This window comes from Eretmochelys imbricata, chromosome 6 (genome assembly GCF_965152235.1).
Source record: "Eretmochelys imbricata isolate rEreImb1 chromosome 6, rEreImb1.hap1, whole genome shotgun sequence".
NCBI lineage: Eukaryota > Metazoa > Chordata > Testudines > Cheloniidae > Eretmochelys > Eretmochelys imbricata.
Genome location: NC_135577.1, coordinates 60926814 through 60950444, shown reverse-complemented (window position 1 = coordinate 60950444; position 23631 = coordinate 60926814). Strand labels below are relative to the sequence as shown.

Here is a 23631-nt window from a genome sequence, read left to right as displayed (position 1 = left end):
ACCCAAACCCTTGGATCTTAAGAACAATGAAAAATCAATCAGGTTCTTAAAAGAAGAATTTTAATTAAAGAAAAGGTAAAAGAATCACCTCTGTAAAATCAGGATGGTCAATACCTTACAGGGTAATCAGATTCAAAACATAGAGAATCCCTCAAGGCAAAACCTTAAGTTACAAAAGGACACAGCTTATTTTACCAGCCATTAAACAATAGAAAATCTAATGCATGTTCTAGCTAAATTACTTACTAACTTTACAGGAGTTGTAAGACTGCATTTCTGATCTGTTCCCAGCAAAAGCATCACACAGACAGACAGACCCTTTGTCCCGCCCCTCCAGATTTGAAAGTATCTTGTCCCCCCATTGGTCATTTTGGGTCAGGTGCCAGCGAGGTTACCTTAGCTTCTTAACCCTTTACAGGTGAAAGGGTTTGCCTCTGGCCAGGAGGGATTTCATAGCACTGTATACAGAAAGGTGGTTACCCTTCCCTTTATATTTATGACAGCAAGAAAAATTCAAATGAGCCGGGATTTGAAAAGACAGAATACACTTTGCAATAAGATTCCCACTTGTAAAGGAAAAGTAAGCTGCCACAAATTACTCCCTTGATGCTGAGTAATGAAGTGCAACTCCTTCCACCACTGGTCACTGAGGTGTTATTGAGCCACTCCACAACAGTGATGCAAACCCAGTGGCTGATGTAGTGTTGGGAGGAGGATTGGAGGATCTGTGCAGCAGCAGTTTCCCTGCCTCTCAGCCAAGCCTGCCCATGCCCTACCCCCTTGTTGCTCTGCAGATGGGTACCCAGTGGAGCTGAGCTCCACAAAGAGGTGCATATACTATGCAGAAACCTCCAGAATCTTCCTTCATTCAGAGGAAATGCACTAGTCCTGCTAGCAATTGAGCCTGCAGAAGTACAGAAACAAGGGCAAGAGTTGCTGTTACAGATGAATATGCACAGGAAATTATCAATTTTCCCAACTGTATGAGTAGCATTCATTCTGATTTTCTCATGCTCACAAGCACTTTGTATTGATTCCCAGTGTTAGGTATAAACGCTGTCTCCATTGGTGTTTTTCCTTCATTTTCCTAACATTTCAAATAACCAAAATATGACATCTGTCTTTATCAACAGAACGTCCCAAATTCTGGCTGCCTCGCTATCTACGGCAGACTCTGGTGAAGAAAGTAGGAGAGACAATCAACATTGTGATTCCCTTCCAGGTATGTGATTGATTCAGTTTTGACATGGGTCTCTTTAGTTGCTTATATAACAGATTATTTTTTCCTTACCCAAGCTCCCCTGCTGGCTGTCCACTGGTTCCTAAAAATGATGGGCTCGTGTGACATTTAACCTAGAATCAAATGTGATAGTAGCCCTATATGGTTGGATAGTTTACAGTAAATAAAGCGGAGATATGCAGCAAGTTAGGCCAGTCCTCACACTAGACCAAATTCAGTTTGTTTACAACAGTGTAAGTCTGGAGTACATCCACTGGAATCAATGGATTTACTCCCGATTTACATCAGTGTAACTGAGCAGAATTTGGCCCTCTATTCACAGATCAGATAGCAAGCAGTGAATAGCAAAGAAGGGTCCAATGATCTAATGGAGAGAATCAAAATAACAATGAGCCAGAACTGGCTTTATGTATTTAAGATATATAGTTCAAATTCAATTATGTTTAAATATATTTTAACACAAAGGATTTTTTGTTGTTGACAAATAATAATTTTATGTATGTCCCTCCTGTTAGTTTTTGTTCTGATAAGTTATTTAAAACGGGGTGTTCCTGCCCTGCGTCATTCACAATACTTTGTACAATCCACACAATGAATAAGACAAGATACCAGCTTATGCTCATGCAATTAAAGATGTACTGTAATGCCAGGCAACAGAGTTAAAGTTGTGAGTGCAAATTTAAAGAAATTATATAATGAGGCGGTGCTGTCTTATTTCATGTCCTCAGTTTGATGGCTTTTACTACAATCCAAATTGCACATGCACGGCACCCTTTATCAGAAAAAATGGCACATGTCCAAAGTAAGATTTTTAACTCCTTATAACCCTTTTTGATAGTATTAATTATGTGCCAGAGCTTTGTAAAGGCATCCTTTTATTATTTAAATAGAAATAAATAAATAACCTGGCCAAATCAAATTAAAATATTGCACTTCCTTAAGGACTTGCTTGCCAAACTTCAGATTTCTAAACCCTGCTGCTGAGGTACAACAATGGGTTAAGATTGTTTCCCTCTTTCCTCCTACTGAAAAACAAATGAACCATTTAAAATCAAATTCTCAATGCAAATGTGAAAACTTCAGAAAGTGACAAGCAACTAAAAATGGGGGGTTATAATGGAAATGCTTAGTCCACCTTACCTATAGCTTTCACTACATGCTCCAGCTGTCATAAATAATATACAATAGTATTTTTAACATTTCACATTAAGGACAAAATATTAAAGAAAAAAGACAACAAAAATCAATCATGTTTATTACATTTAATTAAAAAAGATAAGTACTCAAAAACATCTTAGGAAGGAAAAAAATCTACACAAATTTCAATCATCAAAAGTTTATTTCATACAAATAATTGTCATCATTCACACTGATATAAAAATAATCAACAGGGGAAGAGCCAAGCCTTTAGGCTCAGCTGAATGTGAGGCTGCATGTATCTGTGCTACCTCAGAAGCATTCCGAAGGAATTGTGACTCTTTCTTCCTTGCTTCCTTCTTCCTTGGGAGGGGAGAGCTACACCACTGGAAAGGGGTGTATCTTACTTCTCCTCTTGCATACACCTTGAAAAGAGTGTAAAGGAAGAAAATAGTGGCTTTTATGGCGTCTATGTATACAATGTGGCTAGGATACTCATTAACAGAGTATGTTTGTTTATGCATCTCTGTGCAAATAAGCCTGCAGAGAGAGGTGTTCAGAGTTTACACACATGTACGGTGTCTACGCGTTCATTAGAAGTGTAATTTGTATGCATGAGGCAGATATGAATGTCAGTGCTTTGTTGGGCATGTATTCAAAGTGTGAAAAATTGCATGGCAGATTTTCAAAACTGCATGTGTGCAACTACATACAGTTACTGTGTGCGTGCACTTGAAATTATACAGAGTGTATAATTAACTAGGCAGTTAAATCACTTACTGGTTGTCTGTGCGTGCATTTGCTGCAATTGTATAAGCAATCACAGTAATCACATATGTCAAAGAACATATATTTTTGTATGTGAATTTATGTCAGGATGAGCATATACAAAGAAGGATGGTCTTCTGACTGAGGCATAGGACTGGAAGTTAGAACTTGCAGATTCTATTTCTGGATTTGACACTGACATTCTGTGTGACCTTAGGCAAATAATTTGATGTTTCTCATTTTCCTCATCTAGAAAATGAAGAAAATGATACACCTTTAGTGTCAGGTGTGGGTGTTTGTGGAGATTAATTCATTAAGGTTTGTAAAGCATTTTGAAATCTCAGATGGATGGAGTTAGAGATATGCAAAATATCACTTCAGTAAGGGAGAGAACTGTGTATATATAGTACTTATAAAGTGCATATGTTGAGGATGGATGGGAAGTGGGAATACTGTATGTACAGATGAGTGGAATCTATATAAAGTACAGTTTGCATGTGTTGTGGCTTGTGGTTTCCAGGTTATACAAAGGGGTTTATATGCATGGGGATGTATCGTTTCAATGAGCAGTGGAAAGTCAGAAATTTGAAGCAACTGTGATACGTCATGTGTGAAGTTGAGACATACGGAGTTTATGTCTTATGTCTGAACTGCATGCTTAACACCGCTGCCATGAAATTAAATGCTTACCATTATTCTTTCTCAAGTCCCTCAGCCCTAAACTTTCTAAAGTATTTTTTCACTGATTCATAGATTCATAGATATTAAGGTCAGAAGGGACCATTATGTTCATCTAGTCTGACCTCCTGCACAATGCAGGCCACAGAATCTCACCCACCCACTCCTGCAATAAACCTCTCACCTATGTCTGAGCTATTGAAGTCCTCAAATCATGGTTTAAAGACTTCAAGGTGCAGAGAATCCTCCAGCAAGTGACCCGTGCCCCATGTTACAGAGGAAGGCGAAAACCCCCCAGGGCCTCTTCCAATCTGCCCTGAGGAAAATTCCTTCCTGACCCCAAATATGGCGATCAGCTGAACCCTGAGCAAATGGGTAAGATTCACCAGCCAGATACCCAGGACGAATTCTCTGTAGTAACTCAGATCCCACCCCATCTCATCCCATGTCTAGCCACATACAGAATGCAACATTTTATAGGGCAGACAATTTTGAGTTACTGTTACTGACACAGTTGAGTTACTGTTAAATCTTTAAAACATTTTTAAATTGAAAAAAGATATAATTTTGCTGCTGTGATAACTCAACAACTGAAGGAGTTTTCCACAAAACATTTTTTTTTGGTCTGAAACCAAGAGTGGAAAATTTCAACTCAAAAGAATTCTTCATAAAGTTGTAAGTGAAAACAAGTTTAATGAATGTTGATTTGTAACCTTAACTATAGCTCTCACTAAAGTAAAAGCTCTGAAGGAACTTATTAAATCATATTTAGACTACAATATCCAATTTTTATCACCTTTTCTAAACAAAAAATAACAAATGGAAAATAAAAATAAAGATTGAGAGGTTTAGCTTCTTCAGGTAGGCTAAAAAAATTAGGACTGTACTTGCTAAAGAAGAGGCACTTCAGAAGATAAGACTGCAGTATTCAAAATACAAAAAGAGATTTGGAGTACATAGACAAGCCTCTGAATTAATGCTAAACCTCTGTGAATAGAAGACACAATCAGGAATTGAGGAGCACTGTCTGATGGCACTGTAAGTCAGAATCCTGTGTTCTATTCCTGTGACTGAGTCTCTGACCTTGTCAAAATCACTTATTCTCTATGGGCCTGTTTACCCATCTGTAAGGCTAAGATTTAGTCATGGATATTTTTAGTAAAAGTCATGGACAGGTCACAGGCAATAAACAAAAATTCACGGCCAGTGACCTGTCCATTACTTTTACTATAAATACCCATTACTAAATCTCTGCTCTTAGACCCCTTTGCTCGGGGGGGGGGGGGGCTGCTTCAGCAGTGGGGACTGTCTGCCGTGGGGCGAGGGGGCGTGTCCGAGGCCCATGGGGACTGCTCTCCCAATATCCTCCAGAACCGCCCCTGGATCTGCTGCTCTGACCACCTCTGGGACCGTCCTTGCTCGGGCACTCCCCTGGCTGCTGCTCCAGCTGCCTCCAGGACTGCTATTGCTTGAGCGGTCCCTAGGGCCAACTGCTCTGGTGGCCCTGGAGTCAGCCGCACCAGTTGCTGCAGCTGCGGAAGTCACAGAGGTTGTAGAAAGTCATGGAATCCGTGACTTCTATGATGTCTGGACAGAATCGCAGCCCTACCCATCTCTAACATGGGAATTCTACTATTCAGCTACCTTATAAGGGTATTATTAGGCTGAATTAATGTTTGTAAAGAAATCTGAAATCCTTAGATGAAAAGTGCTAGAGCAGGGCAAAAGCCAAGTAATTAGTAGACCACGCCTTTTTTTATAGAGCGCTGTAATCTTGTGGGACATCCTGTCAAGAGGAGGAGGTTTGTACACTTTTATTCCAAAATTAACTAGACAAGTACTAGAAGTAGTATTATGTGCTATTATTGGGGACTAAAGGTATGGCTTAACTGCCTTCCTGCCCATCATATATCTGTAAATATTAGTGTCTAAAAAACATTGTTAGAAAAAATCACTTCTCTATCTCCCTTCAGTAAAGCCCCTGAGGCTCTTCTGGTGTGCCATCCACCTACTCTGCCTCTCACTGTTCCTTCCAAGATTAGATATTGCTCATTACAGAAATCCAATCCTCCGAGATATGAATTAGGAACATGCTTTCTATGGGTTCATGCTTTTCACAGTCTATAAATAAGAGTATCGGGATATGAAAACCAACAGTGCAAACATTTGCCCTATTTCATTAGTTACTATAGCATCTTAAATAAGGGGTTATAAGAAAAGTGCCTACTCAACCGTACTATAACTACAGCAATTGCTAAGATACATTTATGACTAAGAGGGCACTTTCATAGTAAGTTTCTATTTTGAGCTAGATATAACTTTCAGAAAAAGCTGCTAAAATTTGTCATGGCTCTTCATTACTGAAAAAATTTAGGGACAGATCTTCTGCCTCCTCTAATCCCTTTGAGCTATTCCATTTTGCAAACAGGTTGGAAAACCAGCCAAGTACCTGGTCCTAAATGTTTTGGTAAATAATAATTTCAGTCCAAAAGGTAATTTTTTCCCTTAAAGTTATAAGTTTCTTTATATAAGTCCCCACCTTGCCAGTCGACATAATACATGGCAGTGGTATTATATGTGAAGATCTTGAGAGTGATAAAATTCAACTGAGGAAAGAAAGATTTGCAAGTTAAACTGGATTGCTCTGAGCTCCAGAACGTTTAAGTGTAGAGAGGATTCTTTGTGCCTTAAATATCATGGATAAACACCCCACATTTGGGTGAAGGCAACTGACACCCCTTCCCTCTGCAGCACTAGTGATTGAAATGGGACACTTTGCATACCATCTCTGGTTTGTCCCAACTAAAACCTCTCCAACGCATCATCAAGGATCTACAACCTATCCTGAAGGATGACCCATCACTCTCACAGATCTTGGGAGACAGGCCAGTCCTTGCTTACAGACAGCCCCCAACCTGAAGCAAATACTCACCAGCAACCACATACCACACAACAAAAACACTAACCCAGGAACCTATCCTTGCAACAAAGCCTGTTGCCAACTGTGTCCACATATCTATTCAGGGGACACCACCACAGGGCCTAATCACATCAACCAGACTATCAGAGGCTTGTTCTCCTGCACATCTACCAATGTGATATATGCCATCATGTGCCAGCAATTCCCCTCTGCCATGTACATTGGTCAAACTAGACAGTCTCTACATAAAAGAATAAATGGACACAAATCAGACGTCAAGAATTATAACATTCAAAAACCAGTCAGAGAACACTTCAATCTCTCTGGTCACTTGATTACAGACCTAAAAGTGGCAATTCTTCAACAAAAAACTTCAAAAACAGACTCCAACGAGAGACTGCTGAATTGGAATTAATTTGCAATCTGGACACCATTAACTTAGGCTTGAATAAAGACTGGGAGTGGATGTGTCATTACACAAAGTAAACTATGTCCCCATGTTTATTTCCCGCCCCCCCTACTGTTCCTCACTCGTTCTTGTCAACTGCTGGAAATAGCCACCTTGATTATCACTACAAAAGGTTTTTATTCTCTCCTGCTGGTAATAGCTCACCTTACCTGATCACTCTTGTTACGCTGTGTATGGTAACACCCATTGTTTCATGTTCTCCGTGTATATAAAATCTCCCCACTGTATTTTCCACTGCATGTATCCGAAGAAGTGAGTTGTAGCTCACAAAAGCTTATGCTCAAATAAATTTGTTAGTCTCTAAGGTGCCACAAGTACTCCTTTTCTTTTTGTGGATACAGACTAACATGGCTACTACTCTGAAACCAGTCCCTCTTTAGTCACCCTTTATGGAGGAGCAGAGTGGTCACATAGGTGCATGAAGCCATATGACCCAGGAGCCTTAGGATGCTATATCTGTCTTATTATGGGCATATTTGAGTATTGTAGATGATATTCAGGCTGATCCGCTGGCTAGGATGGAATTTAAGGCCATGCCTCTGAACTCCAATATTTCAGTAAGAATGAGTGTTGATTTTGGTAATCTCAGAGACCCAGAAACTGGAACAATTTCCGAACTGATGAAGCATCCTGAAAGGATTTGCCTTGAATCAGCAGGGATACATGTGAATTCCCGCCCTTCTGAAATGGACTGTAATTACTGTTGAGCATTTGGTGAAGACCTTTGGAGCTGTGATATGACCAAATGGAAAGATCCAGTATTGCTACTGTTGAGTCTATGAAACGGAGGTACTTCCTATGAAACAGATAGATGATAGTGTGGAAATATGTGTCCTTTAAACTGAGAGCAGTGAACTACTCCTGCATATCTAGGTAGGGGAGGATGGACAGTAAGAACTTAAGATGAGTAAAAAAGTATACCAGATGCCTAAAATCCAGGATAAGACTTAATCCTCCCTTCCTTTTGAGAATCAAAAACTAACAGGAATAGAATCCTTTTCATTTAAATTGTTTTAAACTTCTTCTATGGCTCCCAGTTGAAGGGAAGAGACCACTTCTTTTTTCAAGTTTATCCTCAGAAGGGTCCATGAAATGGGATGAAGAGGGAGGGAGGCAGCTATGGACTGGAATAGGATGAAGAAACCTTGTCTGGTACTTTGAGAATCCACTGGTCTGAGGTGATTCTATTCCATGGCAGGAAGAAATAAGGCATTGCAAAATGTGGGAGAAAATGGAAGAGATCTGTAAAATGGTCTAGTCCAAGGCTCTCAAACTGACCATCAAACTTACTGCTTGCATTCTAATGCAACAACTAATGATCCAGAGGACAGAGTAAAGATCCTATTCCTAGAATAGTGTGGTTACTTTCCAGGTGGCTCACCGGGTGTTTTAGTATAAATTCTGGCCAGACCTTTGCCTGAAGGTACTTGTATCTAAAAGAGAACTTCCTTGTAGTGGCAAAGAAAACCTAAAGGATGCTCTTGAGTCTCTCAGAGTAAGCAGAGAATCATCTTGATTTAAAGATCTCAGGACCTTCGAAGCACAACTCCTCGATGGTGCTTCTGCAGCATCTTGAGAAGTCTGGAGGACTGTAGCTCAGAGGATCTTTGCATAGTTACCGCAATGGCAAATGAGAGGGCAGCTTGTCAGAGGCATTCATTGCTGCTTGAAGGGAGTATGTGATGTTGGCAGACCAGGTGCCAGCTCATGCCAATGCCCTTAAACCTCACTGAACACTTACAAATGCATAGCTGGAAACTAGTGTGTTAGCATTTTTAAAATAGATGTTAAGTTTCTAAGAATGTGTTTAGTGTTTGGACTTTATGAAATGCTTGTGAGTTGCTGCATTCACAAATATCACTTATAATATCTGTATCCCATATTATAAGGTAATATACAAGTGTTTGCTTTGTAACTATTAAAGTGTTTGCTATGAAGCTAGAAGCCCTCCCCACCCCCCAGTCAGGAGAGAAGCATTACCATGTGTGAAATACTAGTTTACCGTGAGAGTTATCATCTCCTGCCCAAAAAAAGAAGGCATGCGGACACCAGAGAAATGATTGTGGAATATCAGGGAATGATTGTTGATTGTTCCCCCCCACAACCACGAAGAGGAGACATGCACAAACCCGCATTCCGTCACACGTTGAACTCTGGGGGAAGAGAATAAATATCCCTGACCAGAAGGAACTGCATCACTATACTGCTTGGAATTGAGAGGGCAGTATTTCTAAGCTTAAACAAGCGATCCCCAAGCTGTTTAGCTTGGGTTAGCCCTAAAAGACATATAGAACTTGCATATTACAGCAGCTTCTATACCTTTTAAAACCCAACACTGTAATTCATTAGTATGTGTATATTTACTTGCTTTAACCTTGTAAATAACTCATTTCTTTTTCCTAGTTAATAAATGTGTAGTTAGTGTATTATAGGATTGGCTACAAGCATTGTCTTTGGTTTGAGATATGAGGTACAATTGACCTGGGGTAAGTGACTGGTCCTTTGAGACTGGGAGTAACCTGAATATTGATGTGATTTTTGGTATAAGGGATCATCTAACACAAAGGCAGGCTTTCCTGGGTGGCAAGATAGACCGCAGTGCTTAAGACAATTGTCTGACTCCATGCTAAGTCTGGTATAGTGCTTGAGGAGTTCACACCTGATATTTCATTGGTGAAATCTAATTATAGAACACACAACCAGTTGGGGGTTTGTGCCCTTGTTCTTGACAGACTGCCATGAGATGGGCATGCACGTTCATGAACCACTTCAGACAGCTTGACAGAGTGAGACTTTGTGAGACTTTTTTTGCCTCATTTCTGGTGTCCTCAAGCAGCTGATCAAGAAGAGGAGACCAGTTTGTCCCAGTTGAATAAATCAGTTAACCAGCAAATGTGGTAGTACAGTGGATTGTAAGGTGCCTAATGAATAAGGGTTCCTGCCCAGAAGTTCTAGGGATGTACTTTTGAGAGCCAAATTGTTTGGATGTTTCTTAGGCTGCTGAAAGAATAGGAACCCCAATGTAGGATTGAAAAAAAGGACCCAAAGCACTTTTGAGGAGCTAAATATCAGCTATCTTGGAAGTGGCTGGTATTAATGGAAGTATAGGTTATAGATCTTTTATTGGCTCCAGAATGTCTTCATTTATGGGCACAGCCAGTGTGCCTGACTGTTTGGAGTGAAATATATCAGTTTATGTGTTTTGTCCTGCACTACCAAAATTCTAGATCCAAGGACGCTGCAGTTCTGGACAAGAGCTTCTGAAAGGCCTTGAAAGCAACTGGAGAAGGGAGTCAGGGACTGGTGGGAGGAACAGTAGCTGGAGTAACAGCCTCAACAGAAAACACATGAGGTTTCTGTTGTTAATCTTCCACTTGCTCTCAATTTCCTCATCCTCCAAAGAAAAGGGGCATTGAGATAGCTAGCTCTCCTAATTAATCTCAGAGGAGAAGTCAACTTCAGTCTTTTGTCAGTGTTTGTTCCCAGAATGACTTATGTTAAAATGGGGGTGTTATATCTACATTGCCCAGTTAGAACATGCTATTGACCCATGAGGATGGAAGAGAAATATCTAGAGGGGCCCAGGAAATGGAGAAGCAGACAAAGAATCATATGTTCATCTATCAGTACAGCACCTGAAATTAATTCTTCTATTTTTATAGACCAAAAAAAAAAAAAAAAGACCCTGAAAAAAGCAAATCTGTTGTTGTCCAGAGAATAAGCTTGCTCTTTTCTTCCTGCAGGGTAAACCTCGACCCAAAATCACTTGGACAAAAGATGGTCAAACACTAGACGCCAAAGAGGTGGGAATTCGGAACAGCACCACAGACACTATCCTGTTCATTCGAAAGGCTGAGCATCACCACTCAGGAACATATGAAGTGGAAGTTCAGATAGAAAACATGAATGATAAGGTTGCTATTACCATGCAGATAATGGGTAAGACACTGGTGACTCTAAAGCTCAACATTTAAAATTGTGGAATTAGTATGTGTATCCTTCTGCACAGGAGAAGAAAGTATGGATCCCAGCCCTGGTGGGTTTATGCATGATTTTACTACAGGTAGGAAATATGAATCCAGGAATTAGTATGCTGGTATCATGATCCTTCTACACCCAGGGGTTGTAAATGCAAAAAAATCATGGGACTAGTATGTGTATTATTCTACTCTTCCCAGAGTCAGAGAGGGGCGCTAATATATTAGTAGGGGATTCTACTTGATTCAGGTTGTGAATTTACCCTAATTTTCTAAAAGAATTCAGAGAATACTTGTCTAATACAATTATAGCAGACAGAGATGGAAAGACCTATTAGATTAGATAAGGGCTAGTCTACATGATGCATTAGTCCACATCAGTGGGTGTAAATTTTAGTTCACATGAGCATGTCATGGACTTACTGGTTGTGTGGACACTGCTGGCACATACAAAAAGCTCCCTAGTACATGTTAGTGAAGTTCTTCACAGGACTACCTTAACACACACTACGGAATGTTTATTGGGTGCCTGCAGTGTCCACAAGTCCAGTTAGTAAACAACACACTAATGGTACACTAGGATTTACAACCCTCTGGTGCAGAGTAACATATCCCATAAGCAAGCCCAAAGACAGTCCATCCCTTGTAGCCCAGTGCAGAATTGTTCTGTACTGCACATTTCTACTCTCATTTTAATGGCACTTCCATAAATTCTCTTGGAAGATTATTCACAAATTAATATATATCTCATAGTCAGCAAGAATTCTGTTATAGCTCTGTGTAACATACTAAATAATGCTAATGCTAAATACTAATAATACAAAATAATATTTTATCTTTGCTGTTAACCATCTGCAAATATTTTAAGAGTAAAATGTTGCTTAGCCACATTATAAATATTGTGCTCTTCTAGGAGGAAAGGTTAAATCACTTCCTTCAGACCCGATCATTTTTGTTCTCCTTAAACTTCCTCCAATTTGTCAATATCTTTCTGGGAATGTGTAATTTTATTGAACTTTATTATTTAATATAATTTCTGACCGTTTAGAACTGATAATATGGAGCTTATTACATATTGTTGAGAATTTTAAAAATTTTAATATATATATAGGATAAAGATGGCAAGAGTGAGCACCTAATGGTTTTAGACACAAAGGACCTAAGGCAGGGGTGGGCAAACCTTTTGGCCAAAGGGCCACATCTGGGTATGGAAATTGTATGGCAGGCCATGAATGCTCACAAAATTGGGGGGTGGGGTGCAGGAGAGGGTGCAAGCTCCAGCTGGGGGTGCAGGAGGGTGTTCTGGGCTGGGACCGAGAGCAGAATAGGGATCAGGACCTGGGCAGGGGTTGGGGCGTGGGAGGGGGCCAGAGGTGCAGGTTCCAGGCGGCGCTTACCTCAAGCGGCTCCCAGAAGCAGCGGCATGTCCCCGCTCCGGCTCCTACGCAGAGGCACGACCAGGCAACCGCACACTGCACGCTGCCCCTGCAGCTCCCATTGGCCGTGGTTCCCGGCCACTGGGAGCTGCGGGGGCAGCACTTGCGGTGGGGGCAGTGTACAGAGCCCCCTGGCCGCCCCTGCACATAGGAGCCAGAGGGGGGACATGCCACTGCTTCCAGGAGCCGCGCAGAGCAGGGAAAGCCCCCAAGCCTGCTCCCTGGCTGGAGCGCCAGAGTGGGGCAAGTCCCAGACCCTGCTCTCCGGCGGGAGCTCAAGGGCCGGATTAAAACGTCTGGAGGGCCAGATGCGGCCCCTGGGCTGTAGTTTTCCCACTCCTGACCTAAGGCATGCTCTGGTCCTGTACAACAATACTAAGTATTTTCCTTCCAATGTTTGCTACATCTTGTACCATAAAAATGACTTTATATAGAGAGAGTCATTTTATATATCATGATATATACAGTCATTTTATATATCGTAAAAATGACTTTATATTTTACATATTGTGACAAAGTTCCTGCTCCACCTTGGTGTGTCTTGTACTTATTGGTGGATTTGCTCGCCTTGGAGCTTCACAGCAGCCCTCAGCTTGGCCATTTTTCTGAACCCACAGTCCAGGTCGACGTCCCCTGTGTCTGACCAGGAGTTGGGAGGATTTAGGGGGAACCCGGGCCCACCCTCTACTCCGGGTTACAGCCCAGGGCCCTGTGGAATGCACCTGTCTAGAGTGCCTCCTGGAATAGCTGTGCAACAGCTACAACTCCCTGGGCTACTTCCCCATGGCCTCCTCCCAACACTTTCTTTATCCTCACCATAGGACCTTCCTCCTGGTGTCTGATAATGCTCGTACACCTCAGTCCTCCAACAGTCCACGTTCTCACTCTCAGCTCCTAGTGCCTCTTGCTCCCAGCTCCTCACATGCACACCACAAACTGAAGTGAGCTGCTTTTTAAAACCCAGATGCCCTGATTAGCCTGCCTTAATTGATTCTAGCAGCTTCTTGATTGGCTGCAGGTGTTCTAATCAGCCTGTCTTAATTGTCTCCAAAAGGTTCCTGATTCTTCTGGAACCTTCCCTGTTATCTTACCCAGCGAAAAGGGACCTACTTAGCCTGGGGCTAATATATCTGCCTTCTATTATTCTCCTATAGCCATCTAGCCCGACCCTGTCACATATCCCCCCTCTCTGCTCAACACTACGGGGTTGGGTAACTTGGGACGTCAGGCAGTGTATTTGTGACAAGCCATCTGCATTGCCATGGTGGCTTCCAGCCCGGTGTTGTACGGTGAATTGGAAAGGTTGTAGGGACAGGAACCATCTGGTCACCCTTGCGTTCTTCTCTTTATTTCACTGCATCCACTGGAGGGGTGCATGGTCGGTCACAAGGGTAAACCGTCGTCCCAGAAGGTAATAACATAGTGTTTCCATGGTCCATTTTACAGCAAAGCACTCTCTTTCAACCACGGCATACTTCTGCCCTCTCAGGAGGAGTTTCCTGCTGAGTTAGAGGACTGGGTGTTCTTCATCTCTGACCATCTGTGACAGGACAGCTCCCAGTCCTACTTCAGATGCGTCTGTTTGTAAAATGAATTCTTTGTTGAAGTCTGGGGCTATAAGCAAGGGGTTACTGCAGAGGGCTGTCTGTAGACCCATGAATGCTTTCTCTGCGGCATCTGTCCACTTCACCATGTCTGGACCCCAGGCTTTTATCAAGTCTGTTAGGGGACTCGCTCTCGTAGCAAAATGGGGAATAAATAGTCAGTAGTACCCCACCACACCCAGGAATGCCCGGACTTGCTTTTTCCAATTCGGCCGGGGCCAATTTTGGATAGCCTCTAGTTTGTTTAGTTGGGGCTTACCCATGCCCCTTCCTACAATGTAGCCAAGGTATTTAGCCTCGGCTAGCCGTATAGCACACTTGGCTGGGTTGGCTGTGAGACCAGCCTATCTTAGCGTGTCCAGAACTGCTTCCACCTTTCCTAAGTGGGTTTCCCACAGTCAGGGGCGTGTATAATCACACCATCCAGGTATGCCGCTCCATAACTGGTATGGGGCCATAGGAGCTTGTCCATAAGATGCTGGAAGGTGGCAGGTGCCCCATGCAATCCAAAAGGAAGAACAGTATATTGAAACAGACCCTCTGGTGCAGAGAATGCCACCTTTTCTTTCGCATCTTTGGCAAGGGGAATCTGCCAGTATCCCTTTGTTAAATCAAGGGTGGTCAAAAATTGGGCATTGCCCAGGCGGTCAATTAACTCATCAATACAGGGTATGGGGTATGCATCGAATTTGGATATCTCATTCAGCCGACAAAAGTCATTACAAAACCTAGTGGTGCCATCGGGTTTGGGCACCAACACAATCGGGCTTGACCACTGATTGTGGGACTCTTCGATGACTCCCAGCTCCAACATCCTTTTTACCTCTGCCTTGATCTCCTCCCTTTTTGCTGCTGGGACCCGATAGGGCCTTAAAGTTACCTTTACCCCAGGGTCTGTGATAATGTGGTGATATGCTTCAATGGTCTGGCCTGGTTTGGTTGAAAACATGTTCTGGTATCGGTTGATCATCTCATTTACCTCCTTCTTCTGGTTTGGTGTCAGATCAGTGGATATCCTGATCTGCTCCTGCACATTATTTCCCTGGATTGGGGTCTCTTGGGCCACTACACATGCCTCTCGTTGGTGCCAAGGCTTTAAGAGGTTAATGTGATAAATTTGTTCTTGTTTCCGGCATCCTGGCTGCTGCATCTTGTAGGTTACTTCCCCCACGGGTTCAACCACCTCATAGGGCCCCTACCATTGGGCCAAAAGCTTGCTTTCTGCTGTGGGTACCAACACCATCACCCGATCCCCTGGTTGGAACCGTCGGACTTTTGCCTGGCGATTGTAATAGATTTGCTGGGCCTCCTGTGCCTTTTCCAAATGTTCCCGTACAATAGGGGTGACCCAGGCTATCCGTTCTTGCATCTGCAATACATGGTCAATTATATTTCTCCCCTCATTGGGTTCCTCTTCCCAGATTTCTTTTGCAATATCTAGTATGCCACGGGGGTGGTGCCCATATAATAATTCAAAGGGGGAAAACCCAGTGGAGGCCTGAGGTACCTCCCAGATTGCAAACATAAGGTAGGGAAGTAGGGTGTCCCAATCCTTCCCGTCTCAACTTACCACTTTCCTTATCATTGTCTTGAGGGTTCGGTTAAACCTTTCTACCAGCCCATCAGTCTGTGGATGATAGACTGAAGTTCTCAGGGTATGTATATGGAGCAGCGGTCCTTCATTAGCTTCAACATAAATGGGCTACCTTCGTCTGTTAATATCTCCTTTGGTAGCCCCACTCGGGCAAAGATCCCCACCAACTCTTTAGCTATCGTTTTAGAGGCCGTGTTCTATAGGGGGACGGCTTCTGGGTAGTGAGTAGCATAAGCCAAAATGACAAGTATATATTGGTGGCCCTGGGCTGTCTTCTCCAGGGGTCCCACTAGATCCATGGCTATTCACTCAAAGGGGACGTCTATGATGGGAAGGGGTACTAATGGTGCCCTCAAGTGCGGACGGGGACTGTGCAGCTGACACTCCGGGCAGGATGCACAGTACCTCCGCACTTCTTCATATACTCCGGGCCAGAAGAATTGTCGTAGGATCCATGCCAGGGTCTTCTCTACCCCCAAATGCCCCCCAAAAAGATGACTATGGGCCAGATTTAATACAGCATTCTGGTGTTTTTGAGGTACTAGGATCTGCTGTACCTTCTGCCCCTGTACTGGTGCAACCCGGTATAAGAGATTCTTCTTCATTATGAAGTAGGGTCCTGATCCCTGGGTTTTCCCTTCCATGGGGACCCCATCTATTTCGGTCACCTCCTTCCTAATGTTGTCGTACCTGGGGTCTTCAGCCTGGTCCCATCCAAAATTTCCTCTCCCAGGGCTAATCTGCCCGAGATCTAGGGGGTCAGTCTCTGTTGCCTCTACTGGTTCAGAGGCGTTAGGGTGTGGGTCAGACTCGGGTGCTTCTTCCTCCTGGGTGGCCTCCTTTTCAGCTGCTTGGGTCCGCCTACCTACAAGAACGAACCTCTGGCTTTGGGCCAGTATTTGGGTTCCCAAGGCATTAGCTGCCCTTCTTTCCCTTTTTGTCTTTCTACGCTGTCTGGGAGTAGAGAACAAATCTGGGGATATTTCAGAGAAGGTTGGGGGTTGACAGTCTACTGTGGATGCCTCACTACTTTCAGGGCTTCCCCCTTTCTCCAATTCCCCTACCAGGAGTAAGTCTCCAAACCCTGGGAAGTCCCTCCCTATGAGCACTGGGTATGGGAGTTTAAGGACTACACCTGCTGCTACCTCAGTAGTGTTCCCCTGAATCTCGATTTTTACTGGGATGGTGGGGTAATAACCAACTGTCCCATGGATGCATGTTATCCCTGTACACTTGGCCCACAGCAGCTGATTACGCTTCACGAGCTTCCCCGAGACAAGCGTGATAGCACTCCCCGAATCAACCAGTACTGTGGTCTCTACACCATTTAGCTTCACTGGTCTAGTGTACATATGTGGGGTTAGTGAGACCCCCACAAGGTGGATTAGGGAGCACGGGTCTGCCCAGTTCCCTAGGTTACACTGCATAGGGTCCTCGGCATTGGGACACTGTGCAGCTATGTGTCCCCACTCCCCGCAGGCGTAACACCTGTATGGAGCCCTAGGCATTCCCCGGTCTCTGGGTTTGGGTAGTCTAACATCACGATTCTCTTTCCCCTCAGTGCTCCAACTCCTTGTGGCTTCTGGTGGGCCTTCAGCCCCTCTCTTTTTCCACCTAGGTTCTCCTGGTGGCCCAGTTACCCGAGCTCTAGGGCTTGGTGCTACTAGTTTAACCCAGGGTGCTTCTTCCTTAACTGGTCGGGTCAGGTCACTAGCCGTCCTTCGCCTTTCTACCAGCGCGACAACCTCGTCGTAGGTGGAGGGTTGGTTCTGGCTTACCCAGGTGCGAAGGTCTGGCGGTAGTCCTCTCATGTACCGGTCGATGACCAGAACCTCTAGTATCTCCTCTGGACTCCAGGACTCAGTTCGTAACCACTTTCATGCGAGATGGATGAGGTCATATAATTGGGACCGCGAGGTTTTGTTTTCCTAGTACCTCCACTCATGATATCACTGGGCTCGCACTGCAGTTGTTACCCGAGATCTGGCCAGGATCTCTGCTTTCAGCTGGGGGTAGTCTGCTGCAGCCTCTTCAGGCAAATCATAGTAGGCCTTCTGGGCCTCCCCACACAGGAATGGAGCGAGGATGCCAGACCACTGTTCTTGGGCCAAGCCTTCCGCAGGGCTGTCCTCTCAAAGGCCAGGAGGTATGCCTCTACATCATCCTCCCGCATCATTTTCTGCAGGCAATTGCTGGCCCGAATGATCTGCGTCCCATCATGGCCACGGTTCAGCTCTGTAAGGGCCTTTACCTGGTTTACCAGTTCCCGCAACATAGCCCGGTCTTGAGCAGCCTGGTCCATCAGTAGCCGAGTAGTCTCTTGCTGCAGCCGCACTGCCTCCTGTTGGGCGGCTGCCTGGACACGAGTAGCCTCCTCCTGGGCAGCCGTTGCTTGTATCAGTGCCCGCACTACCTCCTCCACTGTGGTGAAAAAAAATAAAAATAGACCCTCTTCCTCCCCCCCGCCTCCTTCCAAACACCCTCCTTCTTCCGCCGCGCTGTGGACACCAGATCCCACTTCTAACACCAGTTGTGACAAAGTTCCTGCTCTACCTTGGTGGGTCTTGTACTTATTGGTGGATTTGCTCGCCTTGGAGTTTCACGGCAGCCCTCAGCGTGGCCATTTTTCTGAACCCACAGTCCAGGTCGACGACTCCTGTGTCTGACCAGGAGTTGGGAGGATTTGGGGGGAACCCGGGCCCGCCCTCTACTCCGGGTTACAGCCCAGGGCCCTGTGGAATGCACCTGTCTAGAGTGCCTCCTGGAATAGCTGTGCAACAGCTACAACTCCCTGGGCTACTTCCCCCTGGCCTCCTCCCAACACCTTCTTTATCCTCACCGTAGGACCTTCCTCCTGGTGTCTGATAATGCTCGTACACCTCAGTCCTCCAACAGTCCGCGTTCTCACTCTCAGCTCCTAGTGCCTCTTGCTCCCAGCTCCTCACACACACACCACAAACTGAAGTGAGCTGCTTTTTAAAACCCAGGTGCCCTGATTAGCCTGCCTTAATTGATTCTAGCAGCTTCTTGATTGGCTGCAGGTGTTCTAATCAGCCTGTCTTAATTGTCTCCAAAAGGTTCCTGATTGTTCTGGAACCTTCCCTGTTACCTTACCCAGGGAAAAGGGACCTACTTAGCCTGGGGCTAATATATCTGCCTTCTATTACTCTCCTATAGCCATCTAGCCCGACCCTGTCACAATATATATATCAGTTGTCAGAGAACCATTTCCCATAGAAACTTAATGGCTGACAAAGTGTGAGTAATCTTATTACATTTATTAAGATGTACCAGGCCTGCAGGACTGGTGTAAGATTTCTAAATTCTTAGGTAGATAGCTTTGCCACAACATTAAATTTCAGTTAATCTCCTGCTGATCACCAAAAGGGCTTGGATACTTGCAGAGCCATCTGCAGCCAAACCATGAATTTAAATTATTGACTCAGCCCCTCATTCATCAGAGCTGCCCTACTTCACTTCTGTCAACAGCACCTTCTGCTCTCCAGATTTGTATGTTCTTGGCAGGAGAGAAACGTGGGAGAAACAGGCAGGCTGTTTTTTATTGACGGCAGTGCTACAGTTGCTATGTAACAGCATGCATAGGTCAGCTGAAAGGGTGAGAGCCTAACCTGGCTGTCAGAGAACCAATACATCAATCACTGATCCTTTGATAAATCAGTTAATCTTCCTTGACAGATGTCTACTTGCTGAGGGATTAATGCCTACAGCCTCATGTGCTCTTACCTTTTGGGGACTGGGGTGAGGAAGCAGGCAACCAAAAACTGGACTGTCCTGAAATAAGTCCCTTTCATCCCCAGAGAAGAAAGAGAACTATACACTCTCAAGCTGTTTGAAGTGGCTCAAGAGTGTGAGTACCAACTTCAGGACAGACTGTTAAGAAGTGGAGCACAAACCCCAAACTGACTGGGTGATCTATACTTAGATTTCAGCAACCAAGTATCAAGTGTGAACTCCTCAAGCACTGTAACAGCCTTAATACAGAGTCAGAGAGAGTCCATTTGGGTACTTTAGTCTATATTGCCAGGTAAGCCTGCCGTTGTGATAGATGGTCCCTTACACCAAAAATCACAATAATATTCAAGTTACTCCCAGTCCCAAAGGACCAGTCACTTGTCGCAGGTCAATCGCACCTTAGATCTTACACCCAAGAAAATGCTTGTAGCCAATCCTATAATACATTAACTAAAGATTTATTAACAAGGTTAAAGCAGGTAAACATACATACACAAATGAGTTACAGTCTTAAATTCAAAGGATGGTAGAAGCTTCTATCATAAGCCAGGCCAAGCACTGAGGATCCCGAGATTATCCTGGAAGTTACTAGATTGAAGTCTCCCATGAGAACCAGGGCCTGCGATCACCCTGATATCTGTTGGGAGAGCAATACAGCGGTGCACAGACAATCCAAGAAGTTTTTGGAAAGGGTTGGGGACAAGTTCCTGGTGCAAGAGCTGGAGGAACCAAATGGGGCAGAGCTCTTCTTGACCTGCTGCTCACAAACTGGGAAGAATTAGTAGGGGAAGCTAAAGTGGATGGGAACCTGGGAGGCAGTGACCATGAGATGGTCGAGTTTAGGATCCTGACACAGGGAAGAAAGGAGAGCAGCAGAATACGGACCCTGGACTTCAGAAACCAGACTTTGACTCCCTCAGGGAACTGATGGGCAGGATCCCCTGGGAGAATAACATGAGGGGGAAAGGAGTCCAGGAGAGCTGGCTGTATTTTAAAGAATCTTTATTGACGTAACAGGGACAAACCATCCCGATATGTAGAAAGAATAGTAAATATGGCAGGCGACCAGCTTGGCTTAAGAGTGAAATCCTTGCTGATCTTGAACACAAAAAAGAAGCTCACAAGAAGTGGAAGATTGGACAAATGACGAGGGAAGAGTATAAAAATATTGCTCGGGCATGCAGGAGTGAAATCAGGAAGGCCAAATCACACCAGGAGTTGCAGCTAGCAAGAGATGTTAAGAGTAACAAGAAGGGTTTCTTCAGGTATGTTAGCAACAAGAAGAAAGTCAAGCAAAGTGTGGGCCCCTTACTGAATGAGGGAAGCAACCTAGTGACAGAGGATGTGGAAAAAGCTAATGTACTCAATGCTTTTTTTGCCTCCGTCTTCATGAACAAGGTCAGCTCCCAGACTACTGCACTGGGAAGCATAAAATGGGGAGGTGATCAGCGCTCTGTGGAGAAAGAAGTGGTTCGGGACTATTTAGAAAAGCTGGACGAGCACAAGTCCATGGGGCCAGATGCGCTGTATCCGAGACTGCTAAAGGAGTTGGTGGATGTGACTACAGAGCCATTGGCCATTATCTTTGAAAACTCATGGCGATCGGGGGAAGTCCCGGACGACTGGAAAAAGGCTAATGTAGTGCCCATCTTTAAAAAGGGAAGGAGGAGGATCCTGGGAACTACAGGCCAGTCAGCCTCACCTCAGTCCCTGGAAAAATCATGGAGCAGGTCCTCAAGGAATCAATTCTGAAGCATTTAGAGGAGAGGAAAGTAATCAGGAACAGTCAGCATGGATTCACCAAGGGCAAGTCATGCCTGACTAATCTAATTGCCTTCTATGACGAGACAACTGGCTCTGTGGATGAGGGGAAAGTGGTGGACGTGTTGTTCCTTGACTTTAGCAAAGCTTTTGACACGATCTCCCACAGTATTCTTGCCAGCAAGTTAAAGAAGTATGGGCTGGATGAATGGACTATAAGATGGACAGAAAGTTGGCTAGATTGTCAGGCTCAACAGGTAGTGATCAATGGCTCCATGTCTAGTTGGCAGCCAGTATCAAGTGGAGTGCCCCAAGGGTCGGTCCTCGGGCCGGTTTTGTTCAATATCTTCATAAATGATCTGGAGGATGGTGTGGATTGCACCCTCAGCAAGTTTTCAGATGACACTAAACTGGGAGGAGAGGTAGATATGCTGGAGGGTAGGGATAGGATACAGAGGGCCCTAGACAAATTAGAGGATTGGGCCAAAAGAAATCTGATGAGGTTCAACAAGGACAAGTGCAGAGTCCTGCACTTAGGACGGAAGAATCCCATGCACCGCTACAGACTAGGGACCGAATGGCTCGGCAGCAGTTCTGCAGAAAAGGACCTAGGGGTTACAGTGGACGAGAAGCTGGATATGAGTCAACAGTGTGCCCTTGTTGCCAAGAAGGCCAATGGCATTTTGGGATGTATAAGTAGATTGCCAGCAGATAGAGGGATGTGATCATTCCCCTCTATTCAACATTGGTGAGGCCTCATCTGGAGTACTGTGTCCAGTTTGGGGCCCCACACTACAAGAAGGATGTGGAAAAATTGGAAAACGTCCAGCGGAGAGCAACAAAAATGATTAGGGGTCTGGAACACATAACTTATGAGGAGTGGCTGAGGGAACTGGGATTGTTTAGTCTGCGGAAAAGAACAATGAGGGGGGATTTGATAGCTGCTTTCAGCTACCTGAAAGGGGGTTCCAAAGAGGATGGATCTAGACTGTTCTCAGTGGTAGCTGATGACAGAACAAGGAGTAATGCTCTCAAGTTGCAGTGGGGGAGGTTTAGGTTGGATATTAGGAAAAACTTTTTCACTTGGAGGGTGGAGAAACATTGGAATGCGTTACCTAGGGAGGTGGTGGAATCTCGTTCCTGAGATATTTTTAAGGTCAGGCTTGACAAAGCCCTGGCTGGGATGATTTAGTTGGGGATTGGTCCTGCTTTGAGCAGGGTTGGTCTAGATGACCTCCTGAGGTCCCTTCCAACCCTGATATTCTATGATTATGCTTAGAAATCTTGACCTCTCAAAGTCCAAGCAGCATACAGACCCAGTTTCTTCTTGTCAGGAATTTTTATTCCCTTCCCCCATAGTCCAAGCTCATGGGACGAATCCTCGTGCACATCTCCTCTTCATGGATGTCGGGGAGCAATCCACAGTCTTTGTCCTTTAATGTTTCACAATGGCTCATTTGGTTTCAATGGACCTTCTTGTGTGCAGGACCCAGCATCTTTGGTAGGAATCCAGCCTTTACATTAATTAATGCTTCTTTCCTATTTGGTGAGTTACAGGACATGTCTATGCTACAAAATTAAGTCGACCTCACATACATCAGCATACAGCTGCCGCAGTAATTACATCGCTGGTGCGTATTTACACTTTGCTCCTTGTGTTGGCAGTGAGCATCCTCACCAGGAGCACTTGTACCAACTGTGCTGTCAGTATGGGGCATTGTGGGACAGTTTCTGAAAGCCAGTAAAAGTTGATGTAAGCAATGCAGCGTCTACACTGACACTGCGACAACCTAACTACATCGACATTGACTCTATGCCTCTTGCGGAATTGGACTTATTAAGTCAGCGTAGTGGGGCAGTTACATCGGCGGGAGTGAAATTTAATGTAGACATTTACATACTTAGGTCAACATAAGCTGCTTTGCATCGACCTAGTTCTGTAGTGTAGACCAGGTCATAGTTAGAGGTTTGCAATGCATACCCTAATATAACCTGAAGTGAGATAAATACATGCAGCATCCTACAACCATTTCATAAAGTCTAAATACTATTTTAATAATACTAACACACAGGTGAGCCAGACAGGTTTCCAGCTAGGCATTCATCAGTGTTCAGTTGGGGCCTAAAGTCCTTGGCATGAGCTGGCACCTGGTCTGCAAGCATCACACAAACTTCCTGCTATTAACACCAGCCTTTGGTGTCAAATTAGAAACAAAGGAGAAATTGTTTAGAATGTATTCATTTGAGTATATACAGATAAGAACACAAATGAATAATTTCTAAACAAATATAAC

General features: G+C 44.3%; 1 protein-coding gene across 1 annotated transcript in view; it reads left to right on the top strand.

The window, feature by feature from the left end:
* The window catches only part of MYBPC3 (myosin binding protein C3), a 136288-nt gene that overhangs the window by 99916 nt on the left and 12741 nt on the right, over positions 1–23631 (top strand). Inside the window, exons 29-30 of the mRNA XM_077819970.1 lie at positions 1134–1222; positions 10956–11151. Coding sequence (XP_077676096.1) covers positions 1134–1222; positions 10956–11151 — 285 coding nt within the window. The remainder of the gene's footprint in view (positions 1–1133; positions 1223–10955; positions 11152–23631) is intronic.